A 21,007-nucleotide genomic window follows, 5' to 3' on the forward strand; every position below is an offset into this window, starting at 1 on the left:
ATATGTGCTCACACCAAGAAAAGAGAGAACGTTTTGGAGAAAGGACCCAGTCAATGCAAGCAGACTTGGGCTCAAATAGGTTTAGGGAGACATCGATGACTATGGATCCTCAATACGCTCCTTCATCCCCTACAAATGGGCCTCCAGTGGCCTCCTCCAGACAAGCCCCAGCTTGGCCTCCGATGAGCAGCTATGTGAGGGATGAAGCATGCTGACCTGACGCTTCCATCCCTCCCAACTAGTCATTCCACCAAGACTGTGTTGGGTTGCATTTGGGATCTAGCTCTCATTGCACACAGAGTAGGTATTCAACACATGAATAATACAACAAGTAAAGGACAAAAATGTAACTCTTTTGTTCTCAAGGATAATTAGCCAACCATAATCATAACAAACAATAACTAATATTCATAATAATAGTGTCTATACATTGCTATTTTGTGTATCTCATGAAGATTAGGATATTGAATGCTTAATGGGAAAAAAGGTTAATATAAAGGTAGAAGCCTCTCTGCAAGGGGAGGAAAGTGATTCTTAGGACATGCCTCATTATTTCCACATTTTTGCTAAATCAAACCTTTTTCCCCCTCTTGCCAAAAGATAAATGTGGAAGTGTTTGAATACTGTATAAAAATGTAACTGAGCATGAAACTTGCTACTGAGCCATGCAACAGATACTCCTTTGCGTGATTAGTAAAGCTTTTCATGCCAAGTAAATGCTTACGGTTGCTCATTCCCAGGTGAACTGAGCTATACCATCAAGGTTCTTGGTTTCAAATAAGAGAAATAAACTCTGGTTGACTTAAGTGGAAAAGGGAATTGGCTTGAAGGCTACAGCAGTCTGCAGAATAAACAAGAAGGCTGGGAAAGCCATCTCAGGCAGGAATAAGCAAGGGGAGGAAAAACCACAGACCTGCTCTAGCAAAAATTGTTTTAGAAGGCTGCCCTTGCCCCAGAGAGTCACTCTCAAACCACCTGACTTGAACATATGTAGGACCTCTGACTGCTCCTATAATTTCATTTCATGACCCCAATATTCAAAGTCCTCTGATTTTAAAACTTACTACAAAGCAACAGTAATTAAAACAGTGTAGCACAGGTATACAGACAAAATACATACCATGGAATAGAGATCCCCAAAATAAACCCTTACATACATGGTCAAATTATTTTTGAGAAGGGTTCTAAGACTATTCAATGGTAAAAAGATAGTCTTTTCAACAAATGTTGCTAAGAAAACTTGATGTCTATAGGCAAAATAATGGAATTGGGCCCTTGCCTAATACCATATGCAAAAACTAACTCAAAGTGAATCACGTACCTAACAGCAAGACATAAAACTATAAAAAATAGAAGATACCCTAGGGTAAGAGCTTCATGACACTGGATTTGGCAATGATTTCTTGGATATGATACCAAAGGCACAGACAAGAAAATTAAAACAAATAGGCAAGTACGACTTCATGAAAACTAGAAAATTTTATACATCAAAAGATGGTATCAACAAAATAAAATGGCAAACCACTGAAGTGGGAGAAAATATTTGCAAATCATGTCTCTGATAAGGAATTATATCCAGAACACTTAGAAAACTTCTAAAACTCGGGGACCAAGGGAAGATGGCGGCGTAGGAGAATGCTGGGCTCACCGCGCGTCTTGCTGATCACTTAGATTCCACCTACACCTGCCTAACTAACCCAAAAAACCACCAGAAGACTAGCAGAACGGAGTCTCCAGAGCCAAGCGCAGACGAGAGGCCCACAGAAGAGGGTAGGAAGGGCAGAAAGGCAGTGCATGCTGCACAGACTGGCAGGAGGGAGCAGGGACGGAGGGGCAGCCTGCCGGCCAAGCAGAGCCCCCGAGTCTGGCTTGCAAAAGTGGAGGGGCCGGACGGGGTGTGTTCCGACAGCAAGCGCGACTTAGCGTCTGGGAGGTCATAAGTTAACAGCTCTGCTCGGAAAGCGGGAAGGCTGGAGGACAAAAGGAGGGAGAGTTGCTGAGCCCCCGGACGACAGAGCTCAGTTTGGTGGGGAACAAAGGCGCTCGCCAGCGCCATCTCCCTCGCCCATCCCCCAGCCAAAATTCCAAATGGAACCAGTTCCTGCCAGGGAACTTGCTCACTCCGTGCAAACACCCAACTCTGTGCTTCTGTGGAGCCAACCTTCCGGCAGCGGGTCTGACTCCCTCCCGCTGCCACAGGGCCCCTCCTGAAGTGGATCACCTAAGGAGAAGCGAACTAAGCCTGCCCCTCCTGCCCCCCTGCACCTTGCCTATCCACCCCAGCTAATACGCCAGATCCCCAGCACCACAAGCCTGGCAGTGTGCAAGTAGCCCAGACGGGCCACGCCACCCCGCAGTGAATCCCGCCCCTAGGAGAGGGGAAAAGAAGGCACACACCAGTCTCACTGTGGCCCCAGTCGTAGGCTGGGGGCAGACATCAGGTCCGACTGCGGCCCCGCCCACCAACTCCAGTTATACACCACAGCACAGGGGAAGTGCCCTGCAGGTCCTCACCACTCCAGGGGCTATCCAAAATGACCAAACGGAAGAATTCCCCTCAGAAGAATCTCCAGGAAATAACAACAGCTAACGAACTGATCAAAAATGATTTAAACAATATAACAGAAAGTGAATTTAGAATAATAGTCATAAAATGAATCGCTGGGCTTGAAAACAGTATAGAGGACAGCAGAGAATCTCTTGCTACAGAGATCAAGGGACTGAGGAACAGTCAGGAGGAGCTGAAAAACGCTTTAAATGAAATGCAAAACAAAATGGAAACGACGACGGTTTGGATTGAAATGGCAGAGGAGAGAATAGGTGAACTAGAAGCTAAAGTTATGGAAAAAGAGGAAGCTGAGAAAAAGAGAGATAAAAAAATCCAGGAGTATGAGGGGAAAATTAGAGAACTAAGTGATACACTAAAAAGAAATAATATATGCATAATTGGTATCCCAGAGGAGGAAGAAAGAGGGAAAGGTGCTGAAGGGGTACTCGAAGAAATAATAGCTGAGAACTTCCCTGAACTGCGGAAGGAAAAAGGCATTGAAATCCAAGAGGCACAGAGAACTCCCTTCAGACGTAACTTGAATCGATCTTCTGCACAACATATCATAGTGAAACTGGCAAAATACAAGGATAAAGAGAAAATTCTGAAAGCAGCAAGGGGTAAACGTGCCCTAACATATAAAGGGAGACCTAGAAGACTTGTGACTGATCTCTCTTTTGAAACTTGGCAGGCCAGAAAGGATTGGCACGAGATCTACAATGTGCTGAACAGAAAAAATATGCAGCCGAGAATCCTTTATCCAGCAAGTCTGTCATTTAGAATAGAAGGAGAGATAATGGTCTTCCCAAATAAACACAAACTGAAGGAATTTGTCACCACTAAACCAGCCCTACAAGAGATCCTAAGGGGGATCCTGTGAGACAAAGTACCAGAGACATCACTACAAGCATAAAACATACAGACATCACAATGACTCTAAACCCATATCTTTCTATAATAACACTGAATGTAAATGGATTAAATGCACCAACCAAAAGACATAGGGTATCAGAATGGATAAAAAAACAAGACCCAACTATTTGCTGTCTACAAAAGACTCATTTTAGACCTGAGGACACCTTTAGATTGAGAGTGAGGGGTTGGAGAACTATTTATCATGCGACTGGAAGCCAAAAGAAAGCTGGAGTAGCCATACTTCTATCAGACAAACTAGACTTTCAATTAAAGGCTGTAACAAGAGATGAAGAAGGGCATTATATAATAATTACAGGGTCTATCCATCAGGAAGAGCTAACAATTATAAATGTCTATGCGCCGAATACGGGAGCCCCCAAATATATAAAACAATTACTCATAAACATAAGCAACCTTATTGATAAGAATGTGTTAATTGCAGGGGACTTTAACACTCCACTTACAGAAATGGATAGATCATCTAGACACACGGTCAATAAAGAAACAAGGGTCCTGAATGACACATTGGATCAGATGGACTTGACAGATATATTTAGAACTCTGCATCCCAAAGCAACAGAATACACTTTCTTCTCGAGTGCACATGGAACATTCTCCAAGATAGATCATATACTGGGTCACAAAACAGCCCTTCATAAGTATACAAGAATTGAAATTATACCATGCATACTTTCAGACCACAATGCTATGAAGCTTGAAATCAACCACAGGAAAAAGTCTGGAAAACCTCCAAAAGCATGGAGGTTAAAGAACACCCTACTAAAGAATGAGTGGGTCAACCAGGCAATTAGAGAAGAAATTAAAAAATATATGGAAACAAGCGAAAATGAAAATACAACAATCCAAACGCTTTGGGACGCAGCGAAGGCAGTTGTGAGAGGAAAATACATTGCAATCCAGGCCTATCTCAAGAAACAAGAAAAATCCCAAATACAAAATCTAACAGCACACCTAAAGGAAATAGAAGCAGAACAGCAAAGGCAGCCTAAACCCAGCAGAAGAAGAGAAATAATAAAGATCAGAACAGAAATAAACAATATAGAATCTAAAAAGACTGTAGAGCAGATCAACGAAACCAAGAGTTGGTTTTTTGAAAAAATAAACAAAATTGACAAACCTCTAGCCAGGCTTCTCAAAAAGAAAAGGGAGATGACCCAAATAGATAAAATCATGAATGAAAATGGAATTATTACAACCAATCCCTCAGAGATACAAACAATTATCAGGGAATACTATGAAAAATTATATGCCAACAAATTGGACAACCTGGAAGAAATGGACAAATTCCTAAACACCCACATGCTTCCAAAACTCAATCAGGAGGAAATAGAAAGCTTGAACAGACCCATAACCAGTGAAGAAATTGAATCGGTTATCAAAAATCTCCCAACAAATAAGAGTCCAGGACCAGATGGCTTCCCAGGGGAGTTCTACCAGACGTTTAAAGCAGAGATAATACCTATCCTTCTCAAGCTATTCCAAGAAATAGAAAGGGAAGGAAAACTTCCAGACTCATTCTATGAAGCCAGTATTACTTTGATTCCTAAACCAGACAGAGACCCAGTAAAAAAAGAGAACTATAGGCCAATATCCCTGATGAATATGGATGCAAAAATTCTCAATAAGATACTAGCAAATCGAATTCAACAGCATATAAAAAGAATTATTCACCATGATAAGTGGGATTCATTCTTGGGATGCAGGGCTGGTTCAACATTCGCAAATCAATCAACGTGATACATCACATTAATAAAAGAAAAGAGAAGAACCATATGATCCTGTCAATCGATGCAGAAAAGGCCTTTGACAAAATCCAGCACCCTTTCTTAATAAAAACGCTCGAGGAAGTCGGGATAGAAGGAACATACTTAAACATCATAAAAGTCATTTATGAAAAGCCCACAGCTAACATCATCCTCAACGGGGAAAAACTGAGAGCTTTTTCCCTGAGATCAGGAACACGACAGTGATGCCCACTCTCACCACTATTGTTTAACATAGTGTTGGAAGTTCTAGCATCAGCAATCAGACAACAAAGGGAAATCAAAGGCATCAAAATTGGCAAAGATGAAGTCAAGCTTTCGCTTTTTGCAGATGACATGATATTATACATGGAAAATCCGATAGACTCCACTAAAGGTCTGCTAGGACTGATCCATGAATCAAAGTTGCAGGATACAAAATCAATGTACAGAAATCAGTTGCATTCTTATACATTAACAATGAAGCAACAGAAAGACAAAGAAACTGATCCCATTCACAATTGCACCAAGGAGCATAAAATACCTAGGAATAAATCTAACCAAAGATGTAAATATCTGTATGCTTAAAACTATAGAAAGCTTATGAAGGTAATTGAAGAAGATTTAAAGAAATGGAAAGACATTCCCTGCTCATGGATTGGAAGAATAAATATTGTCAAAATGTCAATACTACCCAAAGCTATCTACACATTCAATGCAATCCCGATCAAAATTGCACCAGCATTCTTCTCAAAACTAGAACAAGCAATCCTAAAATTCATATGGAACCACAAAAAGCCCCGAATAGCCAAAGGAATTTTGAAGAAGAAGACCAAAGCAGGAGGCATCACAATCCCAGACTTTAGCCTCTACTACAAAGCTGTCATCATCAAGACAGCATGGTATTGGCACCAAAACAGACACATAGACCAATGGAATAGAATAGAAACCCCAGAACTAGACCCACAAACGTATGGCCAACTCATCTTTGACAAAGCAGGAAAGAACATCCAATGGAAAAAAGACAGTCTCTTTAACAAATGGTGCTGGGAGAACTGGACAGCAACATGCAGAAGGTTGAAACTAGACCACTTTCTTACACCATTCACAAAAATTAATTCAAAATGGATAAAGGACCTGAATGTGAGACAGGAAACCATCAAAACCCTAGAGGAGAAAGCAGGAAAAGACCTCTCTGACCTCAGCCGTAGCAATCTCTTACTCGACACATCCCCAAAGACAAGGGAATTAAAAGCAAAAGTGAATTACTGGGGCCTTATGAAGATAAAAAGCTTCTGCACAGCAAAGGAAACAACCAACAAAACTAAAAGGCAACCAACGGAATGGGAAAAGATATTTGCAAATGACATATCGGACAAAGGGCTAGTATACAAAATCTATAAAGAGCTCACCAAACTCCACACCCAAAAAACAAATAACCCAGTGAAGAAATGGGCAGAAAACATGAAGAGACACTTCTCTAAAGAAGGCATCTGGGGGCGCCTGGGTGGTGCAGTCGGTTAAGCGTCCGACTCAGCCAGGTCACGATCTCGCGGTCCGTGAGTTCGAGCCCCACATCGGGCTCTGGGCTCAGATGGGCTCTGATAGCTCAGAGCCTGGAGCCTGTTTCCGATTCTGTGTCTCCCTCTCTCTCTGCCCCTCCCCCGTTCATGCTCTGTCTCTCTCTGTCCCAAAAATAAATAAACGTTGAAAAAAAAAAAAAGAAGGCATCTGGATGGCCAACAGGCACATGAAAAGATACTCAACATCACTCCTCATCAGGGAAATACAAATCAAAACCACACTCAGATATCACCTCACGCCAGTCAGAGTGGCCAAAATGAACAAATCAGAAGACTATAGATGCTGGAGAGGATGTGGAGAAACGGGAACCCTCTTGCACTGTTGGTGGGAATGCAAACTGGTGCAGCCACTCTGGAAAACAGTGTGGAGGTTCCTCAGAAAATTAAAAATAGACCTACCCTATGACCCAGCAATAGCACTGTTAGGAATTTACCCAAGAGATACAGGAGTACTGATGCATAGGGGCACTTGTACCCCAATGTTTATAGCAGCACTCTCAACAATAGCCAAATGATGGAAAGAGCCTAAATGTCCATCAACTGATGAATGGATAAAGAAATTGTGGTTTATATACACAATGGAGTACTACATGGCAATGAGAAAGAACGAAATATGGCCCTTTGTAGCAACGTGGATGGAACTGGAGAGTGTGATGCTAAGTGAAATAAGCCATACAGAGAAAGATACCATATGGTTTCACTCTTATGTGGATCCTGAGAAACTTAACAGGAACCCATGGGGGAGGGGAAGGAAAAAGAAAAAAAAAAAGAGGTTAGAGTGGGAGAGAGCCAAAGCATGAGAGACTCTTAAAAACTGAGAACAAACTGAGGGTTGATTGGGGGGTGGGAGGGAGGTGGGGGTGGGGGATGGGTATTGAGGAGGGCACCTTTTGGGATGAGCACTGGGTGTTGTATGGAAACCAATTTGACAATAAATTTCATATATTGAAAAAAAAATAAAGATGAGAAACTTGGAAGTTGGGAAAAATTAAGCAATAAATAGTAAGTGGTTCTCTCTTAAAAAAAAAAAAGAAAACTTCTAAAACTCAACAACAAAAACAATTTGACTCAGAAATGGGCAAAAGACTTAAACAGACATTTCTCCAAAGAAGGCATACAGATGGTCCATAAACACATGAAAAGATGCTCAATATCACTAATCATTAAAGAAATGCAAACCAAAACCACAGTGAGATACCACCTCACGAGGATGGCAACAAAGAGAAAAACAAGCAAACAAAAATCAAACAAGTGTCCTCAAGGATGTGGAGAAATTGGAACCCTTGTACACTGTTGGTGGGAATGTAAAATGGTACCATTGCTGCGGAAAACAGTATGGCAGTTCCTCAAAAAATTAAACATAGAATTACCATATGATACATCAACGTCACTCCCTCCCTACCCCTGCAAAACTGGAAGCAGGGTCTCAAAGAGACATTTGTATACCCATGTTCATAGCAGTAGTATTCACAATACCAAAAACAGAAGCAACCTAACGGTCCATCAACGGATAAATTTAGATAAGCAAACTGTGGTAAATACACACAATAAGATATTATTCAGCCTTAAAAAGGCAAGAAATTCTGACACATGTGACAGCATGGTTAAACCTGAGGACATTGTGCTAAGTGACATAAACCAGTCAAAAAGAGATAAAAAATGCATGAGTTCACTGAGGTGCTATACTTAAAGTCACAGAAAGTAGAAGGGTGGTTATCAGGGGCTGAGGAAAAGGAAGAATGGAGGTTACTGTTTAATGGGCACAGAGTTTCAGTTTTATAAGACGAAAAGAGTTCTAAAGACGCATGGTGGTGAGGGTAGCTCTTTATAAATGTGTTTAATACCATAAGCTGCACAGTTAAAACTATTAAAATGGTAAATTTTATGTTTCTATCCTTTAACACATTAAAAGAACTGAAAAAAAGTCAAAGTCTTGAGTGCAAGCATCAGACTGGGTACCTGGAGATTTTGGCCCCTGTTTCTAGATACAGAGGCTGGTAAGGAACCACTTCCTACTTCCAGAAACAGAGGCACAGCCCTGCCCTCCATCCTGCTTGGCATGAAACAAAACAGGCAGAGTGTTCTGTGAAGACTAAACCACAAAGATCTCTCATTCATCCTGTTGAAATTAAACAGCCATAGGGAGCTTTTATTCTCATCATCTGTCAAAACTAAGCTGGCTGGAATTCTTGGTTTTCCTGGACCGCTTGCCCTGCCCTGAACTGCCACCCTCCCCTGTGCTATCCACAATGTGGAAGTCCCCATGGCTGTGCAGGAAAGTCAGCGGGCTCTTTTCAAAATGAAGGACATAGGTCTCTGACTTCCTTCCAATTAACCAATGCATCACTTTTATTCACTCATCACTCATTCATTCAACACATGTGTACTTCTACATGCCTCGCACAGAGTCCAGTCCTGGAAATATAGTTATGAACTTGAAAGACAGTCAAAGCCCTAATGGAATGTATAGTCCAGTGACTCAATATTCACCCCTATGGAACCCTATAGAATATTCTTCTCTGGAGGCTGCTCATAATCCCCTAAATTGTGATCAGCTTCATGGCCTCCAAGCAGCTATCCCTAAAACAAAACAAAACAAAACAAAACAAAACAAAACAAAACAAACCCCAATGACTCCTAAGTTTCCCTCATCCTATGGGATATGTAAAGTTTTCAGATGTTGAGTCTTTTCATATTTTTAGAACTCTTGTAAACAGGTGACTATGAAGGAATAGAAATTACTCCATTAAATGGAGTTCCCTGAGATTTAAAACAACAAAGCAGCCAGCTGTGGCTGTTTCTCTGATTACAGTTATGCGTATTTCACACAAGGAGGTACAAGGCTAAGTAAACACAGACATTCTGATGGTCCCCAGGTATCCCTCTCTGGCCCCCAAAGCTTGCCTTTCAGAATAAAGTTGACTTTTATTTTGAAAAGACAACAAAGCTTTCAGCAGCTTCTCACCAATAAGCCTTGGAGAAGATAGAAAGTCTAGGAGGGTAATTACTTGACTTTGAGTTAAATGGGATATATATATATATAAATTTATTTATGAGGTATTTTTATAAATCATTTTGTATCTGTTCTTAAAACCAACAGGACGGGCTGACAGGTTGTCAAATGGGACACAGACTCAATGCCAAGGAACACATGCATTTGGTATAAATACATAAAGTAGGCTGGGTATAGGAAGAGAAGTCCTATTCTTGTATTGCAAATAAGAATAAATAAGCACTATTGTATATGATCAATCAAGTTCAACAAATCATGGTCATGTAACATCACTATAGGTTGCCTGCCTCGAGAAATGGAAAGGGAACCTACCTAGGTAGACCTTCTGGCTATACCTTTTATTAGTTGCACAACATCGGCCACTTTGCATCACATTTTGGCATTTTAAAGACTCAAGTGTAGAATATGAAACTCAAACCAGAATAACCCTAAAGCCCTTTTTACCAACATAATAAAATATTTTCAGAGTCTAACATGTGCCCTACACTTTACACATACTGTACCTCCCAACAAAGATGAAAGATAACCATTATTATGTCCATTTTTCAGATGAGGGAATCAAGGCTCAGAGTATGTAGGTATGGCTGGCACTAGACTTCAGATCAATCTGGTTCCAAAGTCTGTGTTATTTCACTCCATAGTATTTTCCACGATGTATCCACAGATATGCATATAGGCCCCAGCAATTCTAAGGAAGCATGAGAGTAAAGACACAGTCTCATAACCTAAGCCTAAACCAAGCCAGCAAATCAGCAAGGGAAAATGCAGAAAATTGTATACAGCTAATGGAAAGCAAGGGGCAGAGGGAGAAGAAATAAAGAAAAAGAATGGTAAACAGAAAATATAAAATTATTATCTATGATAACTAGAAATGGAATAAATTACCTACTGAGTTGTGTCATTAAGGATATTGTTTCTTTCCATCTTCTGCTCTGCCTCTCTGTGTCCTGTGTCTATAAAGCTTGATTCTCCTCAAGGTCATAGAATAGCTGCTAGTTCAACTGGAGCTACGTGCTTCCTCATTCCAATCTGCCAAGAGAAATTTTGAGTATTTCAAGCAAGAGTCCCAAAGTTCACAGAATGACTTCTTAGGTCACACTCCCACCCTTGAAACCATGACCATAGCCAGAGCAGTAGGATGGCCTAATCCTCACCAAAACACTGTCCTTACTGACAGCTTCTCCCCTTTCTTCCTACTTTACCGGCCTTGCTTCCTCATTCACCCCACTGATTCTCAGATACAGCTTCAAGGGCGTGTGACATGTGCAGCCACACAGGGCCTCACTCTTGGTTTAATGCTCTGCTGTCACCGTCTTGAAATTTTTAGTAAGTTTCGAACAAAGGGCCCCACATTTTCATTTTGCATTAATTAGGTTCTGCAAATTATGTAGCCAGTTGTTAACTACTCTTCTTCCCAATCTCTGCCTTGTGAGTGCCTTTAGGATTGATCTTGGACCCTCTTCCTTTCTCTGTTATCTCTCTTTGTGCTCTTGCTTAGGTGAATCATTTCTACGGCTTTAAATGTTCTCCATATGATAATAATTTCCAAAGATATTATTTAGCTCAGACATTCCTGAGCTCATCTGCTTATGTCCAACTTGACATCTTGATACCTCAACCTGGATGCCTTAACAGGCACCACACACTTAAAAATATATCAAATATGAATCTTTTTATTTCCTCCCCCAAATATCTGTCTTCTCCCATGCTCACTACAATCAAGCCTCTTTGGATAAACTTCTGTACCTTACTACATCATCCCCCTTTCCTGACTCTAAGCATTTGTGTTTTTTGTTTCCTCTGTCCACCAGAAAGTTTGTATCAATTTACACTTCCACAAGCAATCTCTTAAAGCTCATTTACCCACACCCTGACCATGACAGGTCATTCTTTCTTCTAGTCATTTGACAGATATAAAAAAAATAGTTTCTTATTGTCTTATTTTGTATTCCTTCAATTATGAAAAAGGCCAATTAATTGACATTTGCCTTTCTTCTTTGAAGAACTGACTTCTTTGTTCTATGTGTCCATTTTCCCTTGTGGAGTATCTTATAAATTTGTATGAGTCCATTATATATGGAAAATATCAATTGTCTGTATTAATAAAAGAAAGTTAGAACAAACCTGGAACAAGAAAAGACAAATCATTAGGAGGTCTCAATGGTCTCAATGTTCTTGATTCTCAGACTATAAAGATCTAAAGGGAGGGGCGCCTGGGTGGCTCAGTTGGTTGAGCGTCTGACTTCAGCTCAGGTCATGACCCCACGGTTGGTGAGTTTGGACCCTGCATCGGGCTCTGTGCTGACAGCTCAGAGCCTGGAGCCTGCTTTGGATTCTGTCTCCCTCTCTCTCTGCCCCTCCATGACTCATGCTCTCTGCCACTCAAAAATAAAGAAAATTTTTAAAAATTAAAAAAAAAATCTTCTAAAAGATCTAAAGGGAGAGTGTTGCAGGCAAAGGGCAAAATCAGGTGCAAATTCCTTGCTTAGGAATTGAATTTTGCATGCTTGTGTTGCCAGATGGGTCCCTATGTGGTTGCCATTTGTGCATCAGGACTTTAAATGAATTCCACATGGATATGAGTCAATGGGCTTTAGTGAGACAAATCTGCCAAAGTCAAGGCAAGCAAAAGAATAACAGACAGGGGCCCCCATCCTCTCACAGAGAGATAGGCCGTGGTGGGGGTCTCTGATGGATACATTTGCAATCCGGTTGAGGGAGCCTGACCCACTTTTTCTCCCTTCATATGTAAGGTCAAGTACAACAAAGCTTTGTCATACTGGTTGATGACATTCTGGCTTAGGGGTGACTTAGACTAGGTAATCAGCAAAAATAGAAGTTGTCCATGTACATATTGACAGTAGACCCTGCAAAACTTGCTGATAGATTTGGATGTGATAAAGTGAGGGGGGGTGGAGGTTTCAGGGATGACTCTTGGGTTTTGTTTTGAGCACCTGGTAGGCAGTAGAGCCATTTATTAATATTGGAGAAGACTAGGGAAGAAGATATAGATGCAGATGACACTAAGCTTCCAATCCCAGTAGTTACTGATGCACCAGGTTTGAATAGGGAAATAGAAATAGGAATGAATTGTTTCTACAACCTTGTGTTTGAGGAAGTGGGCTATTCGAGAAGTGCTTAGGAGGTAACTGGTATCATTTCAATTCCACCACCTTTGGAAAGGTGACGTTTGAAGGTAAGTAAAGATTCAGAACATTCTTGATTCAAGAACACAAAATTTGTTTCCAATGTGAAGGCTACAACTACAGTTATGCTTATGCTTCTAGAATTCTCTATTTCTTATTGATAAACTCAGTGCCCAATATAATTCAAATATTAATTCTTCTGGATCCCTCAATACAATTGCAGAGGCATCGTCACAGGCTGTTAACCTGTTTCTATTAAGATAGGAAGATTAGGAAAACTCAATTAACCTAGCTAATCTAAGAACTCCTCTGGGGCCATTATTCTTTACTAAAATATATGGGTATATAGACATTTACTGAGCAGTTACCATGCGCCAAAGAGTGTGCTAAATGCAACATATGCATTATCTCACCACCTTCACAACAACCCAGAGGTAGTCAGGTTTGGTAACACATCCAAGTTCACACTGCTCTTAATCCAATCTATACTAGAATTAGAACCCACACAATTCAACATTTTTTTTTTTTATGTTTATTTTTGAGATAGAGTGAGCGAGCGAGCAGGGGACGGGCAAAAAGGGAGAGAGAATCCCAAGCAGGCTCTGCACTGTCAGCACAGAGCCCAAAGCAGGGCTCAAAATCACAAACCATGAGATTATCATTGGTCAGATGCTTAACCAACTGCGCCACCCAGGCACTCCTCAACATCACTGCTTTTCAAAGACAGCAACTGTCTTATCTCTTGGTCCTCCAGAACTGATCACAGTTCCCGGCCCATGGGAGGTCACTACAGAGTGAATTGAATGAGAGAGTTAATATATGCTTGTGCTCAATACCCTCTCAGACTAAGAAAATTGTATTTCAAAACAAACAAAAGCAAGCAACTACTTCTATTTGCCTCTTCCTTGGCTGAGGAGTAGGAGGGTTGACACAGAGGCCACTTACCTCCAGAAGTAGGACTGCCAACAATCACTAGAAGATTCAGGTCAGAATCAGGTAACAAAATGAAGAAATTCAATGGCACAAAAACAGACACATAGACCAATGGAATAGAATAGAAACCCCAGAACTAGACCCACAAACGTATGGCCAACTCATCTTTGACAAAGCAGGAAAGAACATCCAATGGAAAAAAGACAGTCTCTTTAACAAATGGTGCTGGGAGAACTGGACAGCAACATGCAGAAGGTTGAAACTAGACCACTTTCTCACACCATTCACAAAAATAAACTCAAAATGGATAAAGGACCTGAATGTGAGACAGGAAACCATCAAAACCTTAGAGGAGAAAGCAGGAAGACCTCTCTGACCTCAGCCGTAGCAATCTCTTACTCGACACATCCCCAAAGGCAAGGGAATTAAAAGCAAAAGTGAATTACTGGGACCTTATGAAGATAAAAAGCTTCTGCACAGCAAAGGAAACAACCAACAAAACTAAAAGGCAACCAACGGAATGGGAAAAGATATTTGCAAATGACATATCGGACAAAGGGCTAGTATCCAAAATCTATAAAGAGCTCACCAAACTCCACTCCCGAAAAACAAATAACCCAGTGAAGAAATGGGCAGAAAACATGAATAGACACTTCTCTAAAGAAGACATCTGGATGGCCAACAGGCACATGAAAAGATACTCAACATCACTCCTCATCAGGGAAATACAAATCAAAACCACACTCAGATATCACCTCACGCCAGTCAGAGTGGCCAAAATGAACAAATCAGGAGACTATAGATGCTGGAGAGGATGTGGAGAAACGGGAACCCTCTTGCACTGTTGGTGGGAATGCAAATTGGTGCAGCCGCTCTGGAAAGCAGTGTGGAGGTTCCTCAGAAAATTAAAAATAGACCTACCCTATGACCCAGCAATAGCACTGTTAGGAATTTATCCAAGGGATACAGGAGTACTGATGCACTGATGCATAGGGGCACTTGTACCCCAATGTTCATAGCAGCACTCTCAACAATAGCCAAATTATGGAAAGAGCCTAAATGTCCATCAACTGATGAATGGATAAAGAAATTGTGGTTTATATACACAATGGAATATTACATGGCAATGAGAAAAAATGAAATATGGCCTTTTGTAGCAACGTGGATGGAACTGGAGAGTGTGATGCTAAGTGAAATAAGCCATACAGAGAAAGACAGATACCATATGGTTTCACTCTTATGTGGATCCTGAGAAACTTAACAGGAACCCATGGGGGAGGGGAAGGGAAAAAAAAAAAAAAAGGTTAGAGTGGGAGAGAACCAAAGCATAAGAGACTGTTAAAAACTGAGAACAAACTGAGGGTTGATGGGGGGTGGGAGGGAGGAGAGGGTGGGTGATGGGTATTGAGGAGGGCACCTTTTGGGATGAGCACTGGGTGTTGTATGGAAACCAATTTGACAATAAATTTCATATATTAAAAAAAAAAAATGAAGAACTTCAAAATCTTTCATAACGATATCTCAATATCAAGGTTTTTCTCCATAAATGAATTGGGAAGAATCCATTGATAATTTTTACAAATGTTATAATTCTACTAGTTTTAGCTTTGAGAAAATTCAACCAATTTTAGACATGTAATTCAGACTATGTTTATTTGTGGGGAGAAAAAAAAAGCTTAAAGCCTTCATACCATGTTTCATTACCATCATCCCCTATACCTATCCTTCACTTTTCTTCCCGCAGGCACTTTCTGCTACAGCCCTTGCTTTACTGATTCAACCTCCCAGGCTTAATTTGTTTGGTTGTAACCAAATCTTTCACTGCCTCAGCTTAATCAGATAATGTTCTCTTTTGCTATTTGCCACCATTAAAAAAACGTTTTTCAGCTCCACCAATCATTTTAAATGTATATAATTACAAAATTAGTAATTTGTGACATCTGAGTGCTTGCTGTTACCAAGCACAATTCTGAGAGCTTTACATGCATTATACCTCAGTCTTCAAATCCAGATTGTCATCATTTTACAGATGGAGAAACTGAGGCCAAAATGGTTAAGATCAACATAGTAGCTTAAACTGCAAAAATACAAGATTTGCTAGCAATAAATGTCTTTATTAGGATTGTTTTGTTAAAACTTGGTTTCCTAAAGTAGCAGCAGAATTTAAAAAATACAAAAACAAAAACTACCCCAAGCTTCTTAATGATTCATTTGGATTAACTGTAAAATTAAATGCCTATTTAATACCTTCTAAAATAACACAAAATATATATAATAAGTAATACAAACCTCAATAATTCAATTCTCCTGTTATGCATTTACTTACAAACTCTGAACTAAAGAAAGGATTTAGCTAAACAGAATAATTTAAAAACATGTCCTCATATAATTCTATCGTAAGTAATCTATTCTTTGGAGAATTACTTAATATGTCAATTTTATCAATTTTAGTTACATTTTGTTGGTGCCTGGAAAATACAACTATTCTTTTTAAAGCTATTCTGAACTTGTAATACAGTTTAATAATTCAGATTGTCATCCCACCCTAAAGGTATAGAACTTAATAACCTTTTTTTTTGATAAATGGAACTTAACAATGTATTTTCCTTTCTAAACTGTATAGTTTTATTCAGTTAGCTACATAATATTATACACTAGTAAACAAAGCAAGCAACATTACTCTTTTTTAAATAACATCTTTAATTAAAGTTTTTGCAAAGGTAAAATATTAAACTTAAAATAGGTCTTAGTACATCAAAATACTAAGTTCTCTAATTGTATTCCAAGATGGTCTTTAAAACATAATATCCTGTATATCACAGAAGAGCAACCTTGATCTGCAATTGTACAGAATGAATTTTACAAACATAATAAATATATTTACGCCCTTACACATAACAGTATGTACAACAGCAGTTGACAATAGTAGCTCAGAACAGCAAAAGGATTAGCCCCTCCCCCAAAATTGTAGCCCTGACACATACTGGACTGATTTAAGGAACCTTGACTAAAATAGTAGTTACTAATTCCACGTAGTTCTTCCCTTAAGGGAAGAACTTGTTCTTGTTCTCTTGTTCCTCAAAATAAACAAAAATAGTAAGCTCGGTGTTTAAAGTTCTTCCTTAAATCATAAAAATGACAAAAGATAGACTAAGGCAGGCTTAAAAAGGGAATTATAAACTTGAGAATAATTTCCATAGCATAACAGATTAAAATGCAAAACTATTTAACATAAACTCATGAGGAACTATTTAAAGCAACTATGTTTTAACCAATGAATTCAAAATCTGAAATAGCTGACAGATAGATGGGAAACAGACATGAGATAAAATGAAAATGTTCAAAGATGGATCAATAAAATATTCCATTGCACAAAAGCTCAAAAAAGTTCAAGATGAAATAATCTGAAAATATAGGAATTTTCTCAAGTGGAAGAAAATGCAAAGTTGTAAAGGGAACTCCCAAGAGGAAATTATGTCTACATTCCTGTACAAGGCATATTTACCTTTTGAAAAGAATGGTGACATTATTGCTATAAGATAACCAAAAATTACTCTTAGAGGGAGTCAACCCTTTTTATTCCTCCATAAAAGCCAGAAAAAAGAAAACCAAATCCTTGATTTTCATATAGCAAAAGAAAATCTTTATACAAAAGCTATTATATTTTTATGTTCTTGCTGTCTAAAACGAAAATCTATTAGAATACGCTCTTCAAGAACACATTTTAATCACTATACACATCGCTCAGATCCTGATGTATTACTAAGAATAACATCAAGGTGGCTTTGATTTTAAGAGGCAACAATATAAATGTGATATGATGGCATTTAATTAACAGAAAGAAATGTTAAATGTGAACATTTAAAAAAAATATAAAAGCCCAATATAAAGATCCCCCTCATATAACAGACATTTTACTCTAGAAACTAATTGCACATTAGAGTTGGTTTAGCCAAATGTGGCTCTCTACAGAAATTAAATGTGCTCTCAGGCAATTCAAATGGTCTGATTATACAAATGACCACCAAAAAAAGGGTACATATACTGAAAGGCACACATTTCCCCACTTTACCTAAAATTTTGTGTAAATTTTCCTTAGCACTGTTAACATTAATCTTTTTTTTTTTTTTTTTTGGAATAAAAGGTGCCATCACCATCTGTGCAAATCTAAAGAAATCTTCTTCTGAAACCTTTACTTATTTTCATAATACCAAGTCTGAACTACTTTCCCTCTTTAAAGTAACATGTTATTTTCATTTTCAAAATCTGAAAGTGGGAATCCTTGCCTTTTCAAAGGAATGACATTTTATGGAACCTAATGAAATGATTTGTTAAATACATTAAAAGCATGATTAAGAATTCAAGTACAGTAAAAGAGAAGCAAGTGGCATTCTTATAGCAAGCCACTATAATAAAACTAAAACATTCTATTTGATTAAAAAGGAACACGATGCAGTAATATATAAGAGCACAATTTGGTATGCAGTGTTGTTTGGACCAGCTTTCAGAATTTTCACAGGTAAAAGAAAAGCATTTGCCAAGTATGCCATAATTAATATGCAATATACAGGTGCAAATACAAATGGTTATTTCCTGCTTCAAAATAGCCCTAGTGAGTCATTCTGAAAGCAGTGGTTGTTCATGTTTGAAAACGTTATAAAAACAGGCCAGTACACAATTCTACTATGAATACAAATGTTTGTCTACATAGACATGAGCTGAATATCATATAGTAATCCAAGGTTCAGTAGCAGAACTACGAGATAGCCAAAGGGTTTCAATCAACATTGCAGCCCTGCTAACTTTTATAGGTAGTTCAGGTCATTGACTTCTTCATTGGGTAAATATAAACCTACTAACAACTATACTGAAGGACAAATGAACAACAGGACTTCTGTGATTTCACCCCCTCCCTTCTCTTCTCCCAGTCTCACTAACAAAAAGAAAAAAACCTGTGTGTGCTTTGAGAGTAGTGGGGTAAATAAACCTCGCCTCCAAAAAACTAAATAGAGTAAAAATTAAAACCGTATTACCAGTTAATGGCATCTAAATAAAACCTAACTACTAGCATGCTAGAAACCATCATTTACACCAAAGTTCAGAACATAAGTTAAAGGGTCCAAGATGGTATGTGGGGTGGGGTGGGAAGTAAGTACGCACACGCACGCACACGCACACACACAAATTGATTTGCCTTTTTGAGAAGTTTAAAGATCTGTGTTAAAAAAACAAACATATAATAGCTCACAGTTTCTCTTTGAATGTAAAGCGTTTCTATGTTACTTCTAGAAACACATATAAAGGCAAATAAAAAGGAAGACAAAAATGGAAGACTTAAAAAAAAATCAATATATGAGTAACTTTACCACATGTGAATTTTGCCAAGATAGACCATGAAAAGAATTAGTTATAAGAAAATATAGGTGAAGACAAGTGATCCTACAGTTCTCCCAGGCAACTAGTTCACACGGAACACAGCACTGCCACATTGTTCTTTAGAGCCCCTTACAGAATACAAAGCTGTGTATTCTTAATATACATATTAAATTTCTATTATTCTTAATATACAAGTCAAATTTCTATGCTTTCTTCTCGATGTGCAAACTGGAGCCCATGTATACATTATCAATGGCCTGGAAGGGCCACCAAATCAAAGAGAGGTAAATATGTACTTAGTGGCCCATCCCCCTCTAACCCCCAAAATTTCCCCTCAAATTACAAAGTTGCAATTAAGTATTTTTTTTTCCCCAATTAGAAGAGTTTTTAAATTCTTTACTAGTAAATACAGGAAACTTTAATAGTTACTAAATCGTTTAAGAAAAATCCAGGTCCTCACCACCTGCCCAATGAATGCTTCAATCAATACAGAGTATTATCTGAATATTTAGCTTAAAAATTAAACACATATATAAGCATATTCTTCAGTCCAACAGGAAAAAAAATCTATTCATGTGTATGTAATTTCAGCTAGATGGTACCTCTGTGAACTAAAACTGTATTCCTGAGGAGCCACTCTGGGGTTTCTTTTTAAGGTATGGGACTAAAAAACAACAACAAAAAAAACAAATATGATTTTTCTGGAAGGAAACAGAAGTCATCATTTTAATTCTGCTCAACTCAATGAGACCCAAGCCTTTAAATTACATTTAATGAGAACCTAATTAAAATAAATATCCATTCCTGGGTCAAATTCTGTCTCCAAACTGTGATCACTGATTACTTCCTTTAACTCTTAAACAGATGTTTCATAAAGCAGGGAAGGAAGAGGTATATATTACTGAGGGAGAATAGCTAGTAAAAATATTTAAGACCTATTATGAGAGTTCTAAATTGTTTCCTTATACAAGTGACTTAAAATTCAACACCATAATTCTTACCCTTTTGTAAAAAGCTCACACGCAATTTTTACCAAATATAACCACATACAATAAGCAGTTTCAGGTCAATCTATCAAAAGGGAATTTTCTTCAGTTCGTTCCAACAAATATCTTCTGATTGAACCCAAGTTGGAGGAAGGAATATAGACAAAGCTTTACATGCTAATTACTGGTGGCAGGTACCTGTATTTAAAATCGACAATTATGGTTTTCCAAAACCCCAGCCTCCCCCACCCCAACAACCCCAGGTGCTACAGTTCCATGGCTTGCCAGTTAGAAGTAGTGTCTATGTTGTCAAGGTCTCTTTGTTCCAGTAGCTTTGATTCTACTGCACTTTTCTGACATGCAGAAGTTAAGTTTTGGTTGGTGTATGTCCCAAGTTTCAAACTGTCCACTTAAAATTTTTTTTTAAGTTTCTTTTGTTTATTTATAAAATAAAAACCAACTCTTCACCATTCTGCATCTCCAATGGCTTTGGAAAATATATAATCTCTTCCATTAAGATTCATAATGCCATCCTTGAGATGAAATTTCCATTTGTTTTTACTTCTGTGTATCTAAAGAAACAAAAAAAGAAAATAAGAGATACAAAAGATAGGAAACAAAAACCCATTCACATCAAAAAAACTTTTGTCTTGTACATTATTGCATTTACAAATTATTTTTAATTGACAGATAACAGGTAACATTAGTTTCTGCTGCACAACATGATTCGGTATTATAAAATGA

The 21,007-nt window shown here is 38.6% G+C and overlaps 1 protein-coding gene across 1 annotated transcript in view; it reads right to left on the reverse strand.

Moving 5' to 3' along the window:
* Positions 1 to 16,581: 16,581 nt before the first annotated feature.
* Positions 16,582 to 21,007, reverse strand: part of GTF2A1 (general transcription factor IIA subunit 1) — a 44,013-nt gene continuing 39,587 nt past the window's right edge. Inside the window, exon 9 of the mRNA XM_043556775.1 lies at positions 16,582 to 20,835. Within this exon, the coding sequence (XP_043412710.1) occupies positions 20,728 to 20,835 (108 nt within the window). The 3' untranslated portion in view covers positions 16,582 to 20,727. The remainder of the gene's footprint in view (positions 20,836 to 21,007) is intronic.

The sequence above is a fragment of the Prionailurus bengalensis genome, chromosome B3, assembly GCF_016509475.1.
Source record: "Prionailurus bengalensis isolate Pbe53 chromosome B3, Fcat_Pben_1.1_paternal_pri, whole genome shotgun sequence".
Taxonomy (NCBI): domain Eukaryota; kingdom Metazoa; phylum Chordata; class Mammalia; order Carnivora; family Felidae; genus Prionailurus; species Prionailurus bengalensis.